Consider the following 15,661-nt stretch of genomic DNA (forward strand, 5'->3'; position numbering starts at 1 on the left):
GTCGACTTACTTTTTCTGTTTTCTGTACATAAACAACAGATAACTAGCTGTTTAGGCAAAAAAGGGATTTTAGCCAGTTTTACACAAAACGTCAAAGAATACGAGTAAAAAAACTACAGCTTATAAATGTGATGAACTTTCATAGCTGGTTACAAATATTTATCATACAAGTGAAGGGCGGCGCTTCCAAGGATAAAAAGACGAATATTGACTTACCTGAAGGATGTTTGTGTCTCCTAGAAATGTATATAAACTTCTCTAATGTTCTGTACCCCACCTGAGCTGTGGGATTCCTGCAACAACTCAAACAAAAAAATAAAAAACATTATATTCACAGAGTTGGTCAGATTAGAGATCGGAGGCTTGGCCAGTTTCTAATCTCTGTTTTTTGGAAACTTTGGTAAATACCAGTTTTAACAGTGTTCAAAATATTTCTTAGATTTGGCCTTCCTGTCATCAGACATCATTATTTATTCATATTATGAGAACAGATATGGTCACACAGTATTTGTCAGAGCAGTCTCATTAAAAACAACCTTTTATGCCAATTTCCACATATCTGTTAACATTACTAACTATAAACAGCAGCTATGTTTTTCACTACATAACGTAGATGCTTAAGTTTTGGATTTCCAAAACTGGGCAGAACTGGGTATACTCCAGACAGAGGCTGAAAACTCAATAGCATAAAGCAGCAACTGTGGTGCATACTTATCCTTCCTGTTATCTGCAGAAGTTTGGTTGTGGACAAATTGCTCCTTTACCATTTCAAAATGTCCCTAAGTTGTCTGCAAATGGCTCCTCTTTATATCTGGAAAAGTTGGGTCAAAAACGCCTGAATTAGCATCCAAGATATTTCCATAGAAATTACATTTTCCTTTTATACAGCTTCAAACACAGTTTGTGCTTTCTTCAATTTCATTTTAAATACCTAGCGTCGAATCTTCTTCTCTTAGTAACAACTACCACACACTGAAGAGTGCTGTTGTTAGCTCAACTTAGCAGCTGTTAGATAGTTGTGTTTACAGGTCAGAAAAAGATCAGCTTTCTAAGTTTTTCCATCTGAAAGTCGGCCCACTCTGATCAGTGGCCAAATTCTTGTTCCTCTCTAGATGAGAGAACATTTGGACAGCCTTCCAAAAGACCTTGATGAGAAACAGACAACAAAACCACATTCACTAGGAGTCACAGGGTAGATTTTACTGCTTTACACACATATTTATGAAAAGCTTCCTATCCATATACAATTTAGACACACTATAACCACAAATCTGATGACAAATGAGAACACATTGCCAACTTCTTGCTAATGCAGAACTAAACACTTTTTTGGCTTAATTTGCAGTTGTCAGTCTCTTTAGTCTAAATTAATAAAATACATTAGCCACTTCTGATTCCAGATATCTAGGTACAAAAGTACAGGAGTAACAGTCATTTGAAAGTGCCTCTAAACACATACCTATAACTTAAGACTTCTACCAGTGCATTGTGATATTCATCAATGTGCAGCACCTTTTATGAAAGGCAACACAAATTTAACCTGATCCAGTTGAACAGTCTTCTCAGCACTTTGGAAGAACACAGTAAATCCAAAAATGAAGATATTCAATGAAAATAAAAAAATATATACATAAAAGGGCAAGGAGGCTCTATTATGTAGACAAGCTGCAAATCAAAAAGTTAAAAAAATGGAGATGTTTTACAGGGTTCTCTTCTGTACTTCAAGATTTATTTACATGAATCCTTATAAGTACGGCCATACGAGCATCATTAGAAAAGGTTTTGTTCCTTTCAGTATGGATGTCTCAGCGTTTCCTAACGGAGGTGTAAAACTAACACTTCATCATTTTACCCAGGTATAAATCGTCCCGAGCAACAAAAAATCTTGGGTCTGACTTGGATTTTACACTCTAATCTATATAAAATATATTTTGAAAATAACTGGGTACATGGATACAACTGGGTAATACAGTGCCTTGCAAAAAAAGGTTAGACCAACAAAAAGTAGCGCACAATCATCGAATGGAAGGGAAAGGATGCACAGGTTGCTACATTTTTTACAAATAAAAATCTGAAAAGTGATAACTGTTTCTCAATAGATTGTTAAAGAACATAAAAGAAAAACAAAAGTAAATTAGATGACCACCTGAACATCTATGTCATGGAGCTCCATCATCTGAAAGTGGAAAGAACTGACATGCCAGGCAAGGAGATTATTAATCAGTGAAAATGCCATGAAGTTAATGCTGACTTTGGAGCAGCTGCAAAGATTCAAAGCTCAGGTGAGTGAACCTCTTGACAGGACAACTATTAGCCAGATAAATATACTTTTAATGGGAGAGTGGGAAGACGAGTCATAAGAAGTCCTGCTTGCAGTTTGTTGTAAGCCATTTAGGGGACAAAGGTGCTCTGATCACATACAAAACACAATTATGGAGCCTGATCTTCAAAAGGTTTGGGTGTACAAAACCAAGTGCAAACACGTTTGCTTAAGCAACGCTGATTAACAAACCAAGTGCAAACTTATGAAGTTGTGATCAGGGGCCATATCATTTCTTTTGAAAAGTACCTGAAAAACAAAAGGCGGAAACGCCTCGTAGGAATTGAATCGTAGGACTGAATTAGCACGCTTAGAATCTATCTACAAGTATTCTCCTAATCCTTTGATTTTACAAAACATTCTGCTACTAAAATATGAATATAACACTATTCTGTCCAGGTAGGTGCTTGATCAGCTGTTTAAAATTAAGCAGAGGCACTTTGAGCTGAGTGATAAGCCCCTTAAATTATTGGCTCGTCAGCTGCGGGGTTTACAGGCAAAAAGGGCAATACACAAAATTAAGTCCAGGGCAGGAAAAATTATAACTGAACCAAGAAGCATAAATGACTCCTTTAAGGAATATTATGAACAACTATACATGTCTAAAGCAAAAAGAAATATATCAAATTGGCTCAAAGATCTAAATCTCCCGAAGATGGGTGAGGTCGTGCGAGAGGCTCTCAACGCAGACATCACTGTGGAAGAGATCCTCGATGTAATTAAATCGCTTCCCAATGCCAAAGCTCCAGGACCAGATGGTTTTGGAATTGAGCTCTATAAAAGATATGCTAAGAGGATTGCTCCTCTCCTCCGGAGGATGTTCGCTCACTCTCTTGATTCAGGTAAATTTCCCCCTACTATGTATGAAGCTAATGTAACATTAATACATAAAGAAGGCAGGGAGGAGATGGAGCTTTCTTCATATTGTCCTATCTCATTATTGGATTCTGACATTAAAATATTCGCTAAAGTACTGGCAAATAGGCTAAATAAACATATTTCTTCTATTGTCCATTCGGACCAAACAGGCTTTGTTCCTAAAAGGTTTTCATTTTTTAATATTAGACGGTTAATGAACAATATGTATCATAAGTACGACAGTAAGTTTAAAGGAGCTGTTCTTTGCATGGATGCTGAAAAGGGATTTGACCAATTGGAGTGGCCTTATATCTTGACTGTACTTGAGGAATTTGGGTTTGGTAGTAAATTTGTGTCTTGGATTAAAACAATGTATGCTCAACCATCTGCCTCTGTACTTACAAACCAGGACAAGTCAGAGCCCTTTCTACTACAGCGGGGAACCCGTCAGGGTTGCCCCCTTAGTCCTCTGCTTTTTGTGGTTGCTATGGAGCCCCTTGTCATTAGTACTAGAAAATACTCCCTAATCAAACCAATTAAAGTGGGAAACATTGACCATCACATTTCATTGTATGCTGATGATGTTGTTGTTTTTGTATCGGATCCTTAGCAGTCAGGGCCAATTCTCCTAGACCTTATTCAGTCATTCGGTGAGATTTCAGGTTATACTATTAATTGGGAGAAGAGTGAATTTATGCCATTAGGCGCAAGCCTGAATTTTTAGATAACCTATTATTCAAGATAACTGACAAACTGAAATATCTTGGGAGTTATTTTGCCAAAAGACCCTAAATAAATTTTCAAATTGAACTTCTTAGAAAAAGTGGATAATCTTAGGAAAGATGTTGATAATTGGAGAATACTCCCACTCTCAATGATGGGCCGCATAAAAGCTATTAAAATGGTGTCCTTGCCTAAATTTTTATATCTTCTTCAGGGTTTGCCTATCTTTTTAACAAAGGCCTTTTTTAAATCGTTGGACTCAGTAATTTTGCCTTTTGTCTGGGGCTTTAAAGCCCATAGAATATCAAAAACTCACTTGCATAAATCAAGAGAGATGGGGGGATTAGGATTACCCTGCTTTCAGCACTATTATTGGGCAGCGAATGCTAGGGCCTTGGTATACTGGCAGGAAGGTGATGCTCAAGAACTGTCTGCAGATTCCCCTCCTTGGGTGGCTATTGAAAGAAGTAGTGTCATAAATAGTTCACTTCTTTTCTCAGCACCAATTTCCCCAACAAATAGTGGAGTAAATAATTTGATTGTTTTAAATTGTTTGAAAATATGGAAACAAATTAGGTCACACTGTAACTTACCGGAGACCTCAGTTCATGCCCCAGTCTACCGTAACCATGCTTTCCCCCATCATTATCGGATATATCATTTAAAACTTGGAGACTGAAGGGCCTCACTACACTAAAAAATTTGTATATCAACAAAACGTTTGCTTCATTTGCAATGTTGAGGGACTGTTTCTCTCTTCCAGTTGGAGATTTTTTCAGATATTTGCAAATTAGAAATTATGTGCGAATTAACTTCCCGAATTTTGTATCTCTTCCAGAAGAAAATAGGATATGCAAAATGCTGTTGGGCTCTCCAGAATAAAAAAAAAATAAATATTTCAAGCTTTGTTGACATTTTTGCAGAGCGAATTAATTTTGCTACAAACTTCTTGAGGACTGCGTGGGAGGAGGAGCTGGGTTTGCAGATTGGGATTGAGGTCTGGGAGGATTCGCTTATGTTCTATCAATGTAAAGCACCAGTTAATTCAGTTCAAGGTGTTTCATAGACTTCACTATTCCAAAATTAAATTGCACAGAATATTCTCCTCAATATCTTCAAAATGTGAATGTCAGTCCGCTGATGGCTCCCTGTATCATCTGTTCTGGTCATGCCCCAAACTCTCCCAATATTGGTGTGACATTTTTAACGTGTTTTCTGAAGTATATAAGTACACGTTGGTTCCAGACCCCCAGATTGCATTGTTTGGATATTCTCCTTCATTTAGGAGCTGCAGCATTTCTATGCAAACGACTGTGGTGTATGGAATAGTAATAGCTAAGAAAGTAATATTAAGGTTGTGGAAAACTGATAAGGTTCCTCAGTTTAAAATGTGGTTAATTGACTTTACTGAGATTTTTTAATTTAAGAAACTGCGGTATGATGTTGTGGGCTCCACAAATAAGTTTTGTAGTATCTGGCAGCTGTTTTTGGACCATCTTTCTCAGTCTAAGGTTGACCCTGACGCTCGCTCTGCCTCTTAGTATGCCACCCGTGCCTTTATGGACAGGTATTACCCTCCTAAACCGTAAATGGTAATCAGTGCAGTGTTACCAGTTATCTAGATAATTTCCCTGAGTTGTCTTTATTTTCATTTTTATTTTAGTTAGTGTATGTTTTTATTTTTATTGTTGTATTGATAAGAGTATATTTTTTCTTATACAGTAACTTGTTAAATATATATATATATGCTTCATACTCCTGTGTATGATTTATGTATGCTGTATTTTGAAAACTTAATAAATATATATATACAAACAAACCAGGTGCAAATTATATTGTGTGTGCAATATGAGCCGCACAGCGGGCGCAAACTTTTTAGCGCGTTTGCCTTCACGAATATGCAAAACCTAGGATAATGACCTAAACGTGCAAATTTATGGCAAGAGGATATGCAAATGTAATCATTTACCACCTACAAAGCGATTTCTCAAACCTGAAACGGATCGTGGGTGCTGTTTTTATGTCTATATTTAGCAAATTTGAAAGACAGGTGCTAATTGCACGCAAAATGTTGTACGCCATGTTATTTAACAAACAACACTGAACATTAACAGCCACCAAAGACCAGAAAACCATCACGGAGCCAAAAGGAGATAAAAAAATAAAAATAAAAAACTGGTCTTGTGCGCTGTATGAAGCACATTCATGTTGTATGAAATTATTATGGGCCTTCCTTGGTTTGCAATGTTTGGGTCAAGCGAGTCAAATCCCTCAATTTAAATCAGTTCTCACAGTAAGTTCTCACAAGCGTGTCTGTTTCAAGCTGTATCACCATGCAAGTCCGACAGTGGTTGTCGGATTTTCTAGGTTTTGTAATTGGTATTTCATGGTTTAACCGTAGCTTTTAGTATTTTCATGTTTTTAAATGTTTTACTGTTGTTTTGTAGCACTTTGAGATATATAAATGTAATTTTTTATTATTATTATATTTTTTATTACTGTTATTAACTCCAACTCCATGACTTCGAACTTCATCTCTCTTTTACGGCCACTCTGCTCTGGGAGACTCTACAGCCAGTAGCACACACAATTTCCTCATTTAAATAGGGAAGTCTGCACCTCTTTTGCACCGGTTGCCCATTGCACGCAATCTTTGTAGATCGCGCGCAACACACCCACTTATTGCAAATGCAATTTTCTTTTTTGCAAAAGCAGTTTAGCCTCCTTATTTGAAATCTTTTAAGATCAGGCTTATATGTGGAGGAAAGCCGATGAAGCATCCTCATAGTGAAACATCAGAGTTTATGCTATATGTTTATTTATGAAAGAAATTCTCTAACCCAAATTTAATTAGTATCCATTTCACAATTATGCTCTACTTTACACTGGTCTATCACTTAAAACCCTGGAGTTTGTAGTCGTAACGTGACAAAATGTGTAAAACTTTAAGGAGTATGAATGCTTTAGTAATGCACTGTATAAAAGTTTGATAGTGAGCAGTTTGAGCTTTACTGTTTGAAGTAACCACTCATTGGGTCTGTGGAAAGTTTCATCATTGTAAAATGTGAACTTCTATCAGAGCAGTCAAGCCACTTAAAGGGTTCCTACACCTCTGGGTGAAGCACGTTACCTGCTGAGGTACTTTGTTGTGCTTTGTTCTCCACAACAGGCCTCATTTATCAGGCTGCACCACTTTGTTGTGTAGTCACTATTCGAGCTTATGCAAGAGGCAGAAATTCAGATAAAGAACTCATCGACTGGCTCTTCGTGGTTTATGCATGCAGATAACAGCCCGGCAGCTGTCCTGTTCTCTGCCAGGAGCTTGTGTGAGGGGCTTTCTCCACTTACAGTGGTCCTGCTTGCCACTGCAGCATCTTTACAGCCACCAGAGGGCGTCTGAAGATTAACGCCTGTCTGTGGCAAACATTCGGTTAATTCCTTGGCCAGTTCTTCCACAGATGAAGCCCCAACCGCTGCGGGTCTCTCAGAGTGATGAGTCCTCAAGAGGTCAATAGAGGAGGAGGAGCAAGTGATGGTTTTGACTGCAGTGTCTGAGCAAGGAGAGACGGCCACTCCCGTGTCAACATTGGTCTCTTCATCCTCTTCCAGGAGGAGACGAGAGAGAGAACGGGTGACAGAGGAGCGCAGGGGTGAGTCGGGATGGTTGAAGGTGGAGAGTTGGGCAGGGCTGCTGTGTTGGGATGAGTAGCAAGAGCTTCCAGGAGGGGTGCTGCAGCAGCTCCCTGATCCCAGACTTTCTGCTCCACCCCATCCTCCAAGAAGCTTGTCAAGAACAGGCTCGCTGCGAGGTCTGGTTCCTGGCAAACACACATCAGGCAGGGTCACAGAAAACGTTACAAATAAACAACTGAAAAATTTGATGTGAATTTGTATTTGGCCCACTTTACTCTGAAACGTGAAATGCTAAGAAAAAAATAGATTAATCTAAAGAAACATTAGCCCCATTAAGATTTATTTTTTAACAATGGTTACTTATTGCCATCCATGTCAAGAATTTTGTCACAATTCAGCGTCAACATCAGTTTTGCTCATGACTTATGTTTGTATACAATTCCTCCCTTCAGATTAATTATAAATCAACACACAGAAAATCTATAAACAGTGGGAAGGAAACCAAATGAATCTAATCCATATTCCTACCTGGTCTGTGAGTTTGCCCAGTCAGGGAAGCTGTGAGGCTGCAGGGCAGGAAGCTGTTTCCATGTCCGCTGTTTCGGAGCTGCACTCCTGGAGAGGGCAAACTGAGGCAGGTGAGGGGAAAAGCAGAGGTCAGAGGTTGCTGAGGTTGAGCGGGAGTCTTCACCTGCATCACAGGAGGAGAGGAAGAGAGGGGTTATGATTGCATTCTCCGTTTTGATAGCTCTGTGGACTTGGAATCCTTTGATCGGTGTGTGAAAGAAACTGAACATTTTGACCTATTTCAGGAGCAAAGATAACAACTAAAACGCAGACATTTTCAGTGTTGAAGAGATGCATAAAGTCTGATTTAAAAGAAAACATAACATTTGCTATGATTTCATGGATGGAGGTCTGTCCTGGACTAATACTGTAAGGGCTTAAGATATAACTTCAGCACGCCCTCACAAGACAAGAGAAAGAAACACACCAACTACAGGAAAAGTTCAGGAAGCAGTTCACTTACTTTCTAGCAGAACAAGATGATCAATATTATTTTCAACAGTCAGGCCTAGCTAAGTATTTCCATTGTAAATTTGTAATGTTTTTCAGATTCAGGTTTCACGTGCAGTGTCTATAACATCCTGGACAACTGAATACTGATGCCTCCCTGGTTTGGTTTTAATGTCTGTATGTTTCACAATTCATATATAACACAGTGGTGAAGTTGGTGTCCGATTCAGCACTGAGGTAAAGGGCTATTTCAGAGATTTCTGGGCCTTCCTAAAACAGCTCGTACTCGTCGTCTTCCGCTACCTCCGGGACCGGGTCGCGGGGGCACCAGACTCAGTAGAGATGCCCAGACGTCCCTCTCCCCAGACACCTCCTCCAGCATCTCCTCCGGGGGGAGCCCATGGCGTTTCCAGGCCAGCCGAGAGACATAATCCCTCCAGCGTGTCCTGGGTCGTCCCCTGGGCCTCCTCCCGGTGGGACGTGCCTGGAACACCTCCCGAGGAAGGCGTCCAGGAGGCATCTGGTATAGATGCCCGAGCCGCCTCAACTGGCTCCTCTCGATGTGGAGGAGCAGCGGCTCTACTCCGAGCCCCTCCCGGATGGCCGAGCTCCTCACCCTATCTCTAAGGGAGTGCCCGGCCACCCTACGGAGGAAGCTCATTTCAGCCGCATGTATCCAGGATCTCATTTTTTTGGTCATGACCCAAAGTTCATGGCCATAGGTGAGGGTAGGAACGTAGACCGACCGGTAAATCGAGAGCTTCGCTTTTCGGCTCAGCTCTCTTCATCACAACGGACCAGCACAGCGCTCCCATTCCAGCGGCAGCCGCAACGATCCGTCTGTTGATCTCCCGCTCTATTCTTCCCTTCTTTATTCAAAAGAAAAACATTTGAACCTGAAAAATTATTTTGAACCTCTCCCCAAAAAATTTGAAAACTGGAAAAAAAGTTTTGCAACTGAAAAAAGAAAACTGCTGTGAAACCCGAAAAAATAAGTTCAGCTACTTTTCAGATTCAAGTTTTTTTTTCGAACTTGCAGATTTTTTTTTCGGCTTCAAACTTTTGGCCCTGTTTTGGCGTGGGGGGCGGGGCCTCAGATCACGGGGTGCGGAATCATGACTGACAGCTCAACACAGCGGCTGAACAACATATTCCCAGCTGTTGCATTCAGGGACCGTGGGAACTGGGATTATCTGTACTACATCATCAATATTCTATATATATATATATATATATATATATATGTGATCGGTTTTGAATGATAACATGCTTCATGCTACCCCTGCATAATTAAGCCTGGGCTTTTTTTCTGATCTCCGCTCTTCATTGTCAGCTCAGCTGGCCGCCCTGCAGCGCATGTTCATGTGTTACAGATCAGCTGTTCGCCAGCGCGCAGCAGAGCTGATCTGCCTGACTGGAGCAGAGGAGAGGTTTGTCCGAGCTACCGCACCCTGTTGGCGGTCAGACCTCTCGGGAGTCTCTCCAGTCCCTGGTTTCCAGAGGCGATCAGACTCTATCTAACACTGACTCTTAAAGGAACAACTCTCAAACAGTTTCTACCTTTCAGCTCCTTTAATCTAAATTAGTCAGAGGAATGATTACAGAGATCAGCGCTGAGGCTCCCGTCTCGGATCGTAGCATCTGTAAAAGGATGACGAAGAACCCCGATAGAAGGTCACATAGTTTTATATCTGGCACTCCGATGCAATGGATGTTCCCTCCCTCAGTGTTTATCAGTAGACTATGTGTCACCATTGTGGTGTCTGTCTGGTAGGTTGTGTAGTAGCGGGTGTCCATACTTAATCTAAGTGTGCTGCTGCATTCTAATCAAACCAGTTACAGCCTGCTCCACCATCAAACCCAGTGCCCCAGCCACAGGTCATTCATGACAAACCTTGGGCCATTTATCCTTGTAATGTGTGTCGATGAGCATTCCTATTCTAACAAAAAGAAAACATTAGAACTTATGCTTAATATCATTATGGTATAAGTGGAAAAAACAGCTATGAGTCATTTAAATAAAGGTTATCCCTAACAGATTGATATGGCAATGTTTAGGGCACAATGGTCCGGCAAAATATCAGCACCCAGAAACTGTCGCCTCTCGCGTACTTGATGTCGCGCTCGTGAGCCGGTGGTTCATGGGCTGAAGTGAACCACCGGCTCATTAAAAACTAACCCTTGTCCCTACACACACACACACACACACACACACACACACACACACATGCATACATATATACATACATACATATATATATGTATGTATGTATATATAGCAGAGAGATGCACTGCGGACCTCTCTGCTGGATGCCAGACACAAACGGAGATTTATATATATATATAAAACGGTGGTGAAGTGAACCACCGTCCCACTAAGCCAGCGGTCCACCGGGGATTTACCCGGTTGACCCATATGCCAGTTTGCTGATAGCTGTGAAAATACCGGCTCGTTTTGCATCTGGTTTCATACCGCCGCTTAGTCTGGTGGTTCTTTTGCTAGATGTTGTGAGCATGGGAAACACGGACTTAAAATGCTGTGCAAATCTGTCAAGATCATATTTTCTCCTCTGAGATGCGCGTCATGTAACCTGCTTCTATCTTTGAAGCATGTTATCTTTCAAAACCAATCACATATATATAGAATATCGATGATGTATTACAGATAATTCCAGTTCCCACGGTCCCTGAATGCAACAGCTGGGAATATGTTGTTCAGCCGCTGTGTTGAGCTGTCAGTCATGATTCCGCACCCCGTGATCTGAGGCCCCGCCCCCCACGCCAAAACAGGGCCAAAAGTTTGAAGCCGAAAAAAAAATCTGCAAGTTCGAAAAAATAACTTGAATCTGAAAAGTAGTTTTGAACTCATTTTTTCCAGTTTCACATCAGTTTTCTTTTTCAGTTGCAAAACTTTTTTTCCAGTTTTCACATTTTTTGGGGAGATTTTTCAGGTTCAAATGTTTTTCTTTTGAACAAACTTTTATTTTTCAGGTTTGAATTTGTTTCTTTTGAACAAACTTTTGTTTTTCAGGTTCCATTTTTTTTCGTTTGAACAAACTTTATGGCCCCAATTTAGCTCCATAACCAATCGCTAGAGAGGTTAAATACAAACGCACACAAAACTGTTCAGATGTTTATTTATAATAACTTTAAAATATCATGTAAACTTTGCTTTCAACACACGTAGCACGACTACGAGATAGAGCAACAAACGTGCTACGTGTGTTGCTCTATCTTATTAGAATACATTAAGGTTTGTAGATGTAACAAAACCAAACTAAATATACATCAGTGCACAACACTTTTTGGATTATAGAATCAGGAATCTTTAAACAAAGACTTTAATAAATCGCCACACATTAAAACACTTCATATCCTAAACTTACTTGAAAGAGAACCTTGTTTCCATCCAGGTCTTCTGTCTGCCAGCGTGTAGTGCTGATTGGGGTGCAGGGGTTGGGCAACAGGGGGACTAGCTGTCCCATTTCTTCCACACTGAACTGCAGCACAGCAGAACTGCTCGCTTCCACTCCGACCCCTGGAGAAAGCTGTTTTAAGGCCAGCTGAAGGCACAGGCCAGGCTCTACGTAGTGAGGAGAAAAGGGAGCACCAGGCACACAGCGACAAATCAAAACAAAACAGAGGAGCAATATGTTCTGGGAAACCATTTAAAACCAGTAGCTTTGTTTCTCACATAAATGAAGGCTAAAAGAACATAAATCCAACCTGTGTGGAGGGTGAACCAGCAGAAGCCGGCCTTCTGCTCCTCAGCTTGACGCTGCATTACCGTCTCATAGAACCTCACAGCATCTTCATAGTTGTCGCAGCTGCTGTACAACGTAATACGCAGGATTTCTCCCCCACAGTGCACAGGTCGCACCCCCCACACAGGCATGCCCGCGCCCAGACTGTAAAAGTCTCTGCTCGGCAAGAGGTAAGGCCGCAGCAGGGCGTTCGAAGGGGAACTGCTGGAAGTTATGTGGATCCCTCTGGTTCGGCTGCCACAGCTCTCAGTGTGATGGTACTGCCAGGGGGGCCGCTGGAAGAAGTCCAGCACTTTAAGGATTCGCTCCTCTCCATAGGCTTCGTGAAGGAAGAAAGTGATGGCCAGAGAGGGGTAGCCTGATGAATTTGAGACAAAAGTTTGATTTCACTCAAGCACAAAGAAAACCAGAAACAGTTAGGGCTGTCTCTTGTAATAAACTGACAGTTTACGCTAAATTACAGTTAAGCAGAAGTGGATTGCAGCACGTTCCACAAACTTTTACCCTAATATCTTGTTTTCAGCCCTCAAATTCACAATTTTCGTAAAAAGGACACATACGACTGAATAATTCTTTGAATCCTTGGCAATAAAAGATAGGAGTCTCTAGAAATCCTCACCTGCCACAGTACAAATGTGGGTTTGAGCTCTAAAAGGGGAAGCCCTTTCTGATACGTGGAAGATACGGAGGCTTGGGCACAGCCAGCGCAGCAGACGGTCCAGTGTCTGCTGCAGAAGCAAAGAATCTCCAGGGTTAGCTAGCAGATGCAAGTTTATTGGCAAGAGCAGCTGCTGCTGCCTGGGCCACCTGCTCATGAGGTCACCTAAGGTTAAAACAAACACAAAATGCATCATAAAAATAAAATAAAAATGTACACCCTAATCATACTGCTTAGTCATTTTGAACGCAAACTGTGAGAATTCATCGGCACACCATACTTCTATAGTTTGTTTTTTGGCAAGAATAAACCTTTTATTGATTTGGAAAACGGAATGAGAAGCTATGAATCTCCTGTCTGTTTTATATAAAAATCCATAGTTGCAAGTTAAATTAAATATAGAAAGTCAGTGTACTTGTAAAGACAGCCTAAATCACAAACTATGAACAAATTTAAAGAATGCATACTTTTTAAAGTTTGTTTAAGTGAACAAAAAAATCCTTATTGTACCTCTGACTCGTATCTGAGTAGATAAATACTTACTGGTAGACGATGACATTCTGCTGCTGACAGATCTGAAACATAAAGGGAGAAATACGTGAATGGGCGGGAGAAGCAACAAATATATTGCCATCTTATTGGTTAAAAAGAAATGCAAAGGTTGAAGAGCAAATATGACTACAAATAATAAAATATAAATAGAATAATAAATTGGATAGATGGACAAATATTGTAAATAAAAAATGATGTTACAAACTCGCAGCTGAAAACATCTACGCAGACAATCTAAACATTGTTGCCTGCTTATTTTTAAATATTGCTGATTAAACGCTCAGTGTCTTCCATAATACAGAACCACCTAAAACAAAACAGCTATAAAAAGCTATGAAAAACACAAAAAACTAATCCCATCTTTTGTTTAAAACAAACACAAAACAAGTGAATATTAAGAAACTAAGAAAACAAAGAAATAATTTTGACGTTTGATTTATTTATAGTAATATTGAAAATGAACTCATAATGATTTGACAAAATAAGAAAAATTTAATTTAGCATAATTGTAGGATGGATGGATGGATAGTAATACTAAAAATAAATAATCTAGTAAACAGCAATTATATTGGCTACAATAAATACATGCTAGTTGTAATAATAATAATAATCATAGCACCATTAATACTTCCACTAATAATAAAAATTAAAATTAAAAACCAGCAAAAAAAAAAACAACAAAAACGTGTACATTGTTACAATCACTGTGGAGTGGTAATTTCTCTGGTAATTTCTAGAGACTCAGAATGTCAATTCAACAATGAAAAAAAAAAAAGTTTCAAATAAAATATGAAATAAAAGTTAAACTTGTAATTATAACTTAATCAGATAAAAATAAATTGTAACTACTACCACTATTAATAATAAAGTTACAAACGTGCAACAGAAAGTCTTAAGAAAGTGTCTTAGATAATACAGATCTGTCGCCATCTTGTGGTCATGTCGGCTTGGAAGCCAGCCCGCTGCTGCGGTCACCATGACAACATTTTATCTGTTGTTAGCTTGCAAAAGCTGGAAAAAGGGGAAATTACAGGAAAAGACGACACATATGTAAGAGAAATATGTACTTTAAGCGCCAACAAGGTTTAACAACAACGAAATAGTTTAGTCTTTTACATATGAAGCCAGTTATGTGGATTTCAGGGCCAAATGAAGCTCCACTGTGTGCTAAAAAGCGAAGTTAATCGACTACGCGTTTAGCCTGAAGCTAAAGCAGATACTCACTCGGCTGTGTCAGCTCCGGGGTCCACGTTTTCATCCCCGGCTCTCCGCCACATCTCCAGGTTCACTCTCGTACATTTGGGCTCCGAGCTTAAAGTTAGAGCAGCGTTTCCAATAATCCGACTCAGGGGTGTAAAACATCCTGATTTGTTTCCACAGCCTTCCAAAGTGGGGGAAACAAGAGAGACTGGGATCTTACTGGGACACTGACGTCACTAGGCAACCGCACACCGTTAACATAAAAAATGGAAAAAAGGTGATTTACTAACTTAAGACCCTACAAAACACACACACGCAAAAAAAAAAACAAAAAAAAAACATAAAAAACAAGAGCAACCTCCTTATAGAGTTGAGCGAAAATACAGTTTGCACTTTGTTTATATAGCAAATTATGAGCGAAAGGGAGCAGAAGGAGAGGCGCGACTTTAAATCCAAAGCCGCCTAAAATAATGATAACAGAGAGCAGATGGCATGGATCCCACAATATGAGAGGACAAAGGAGACAGCAGACGGCCTGGACAGATAGGGGACGTGTTGACGGGGGGCTCTTAACCCTGGAAATGTCAGACCTTGTTTTCTCAGAGCATTAAACCTGCGATCGAAAGACTAGTTACATGCACACCCAGGAATAAGGAGGCGCTTTAAGCTAAAATCTATGAGTGGTCAGTTTAACCTGCAAATTACGAAACAAAACAGCGCTATTTGCTGATCTGTGGACATAGGGGGACAAAATTATGAGAACTTTACTGCCTGTAAATAAACTTTTTTTTTTTTTTTAAATCAAAACCCTTAAACTTTCCCACATTTTTTTTTATACCAACCAAAAATTTTTAGGTATTTTATTTGGATTTTATTTGATAGACTGACATGAAGTGTATCACAAATGTGAAGTGTAATTAAAATGTACCAGGCTTA

General features: G+C 39.9%; 1 protein-coding gene across 2 annotated transcripts; it reads right to left on the bottom strand.

Annotated features, from left to right (window-relative positions):
- Nucleotides 1-82: 82 nt before the first annotated feature.
- LOC124884089 (protein FAM124B) lies at nt 83-14,963 on the bottom strand. Of its 2 annotated transcripts, XR_007042384.1 has the most exons (10): nt 14,750-14,963; nt 13,517-13,548; nt 12,935-13,138; nt 12,278-12,673; nt 11,938-12,134; nt 8,063-8,225; nt 7,032-7,719; nt 932-1,145; nt 712-811; nt 83-302 (listed from the first exon to the last, which is right to left on the bottom strand). XR_007042384.1 is itself a non-coding variant. In XM_047391719.1 (7 exons), the coding sequence occupies exons 1-7, from the start codon at nt 14,800-14,802 to the stop codon at nt 7,139-7,141; spliced, it is 1,626 nt and encodes a 541-aa protein (XP_047247675.1). In that variant the 5' UTR covers nt 14,803-14,963; the 3' UTR covers nt 1,180-7,138. The 2 variants fall into 2 exon arrangements, 1 of the variants encoding a protein (XP_047247675.1); XM_047391719.1 differs by lacking the exons at nt 83-302; nt 712-811; nt 932-1,145 and having other exon boundaries at nt 1,180-7,719.
- Nucleotides 14,964-15,661: the final 698 nt, after the last annotated feature.

Source organism: Girardinichthys multiradiatus, chromosome 18 (genome assembly GCF_021462225.1).
Source record: "Girardinichthys multiradiatus isolate DD_20200921_A chromosome 18, DD_fGirMul_XY1, whole genome shotgun sequence".
Taxonomy (NCBI): domain Eukaryota; kingdom Metazoa; phylum Chordata; class Actinopteri; order Cyprinodontiformes; family Goodeidae; genus Girardinichthys; species Girardinichthys multiradiatus.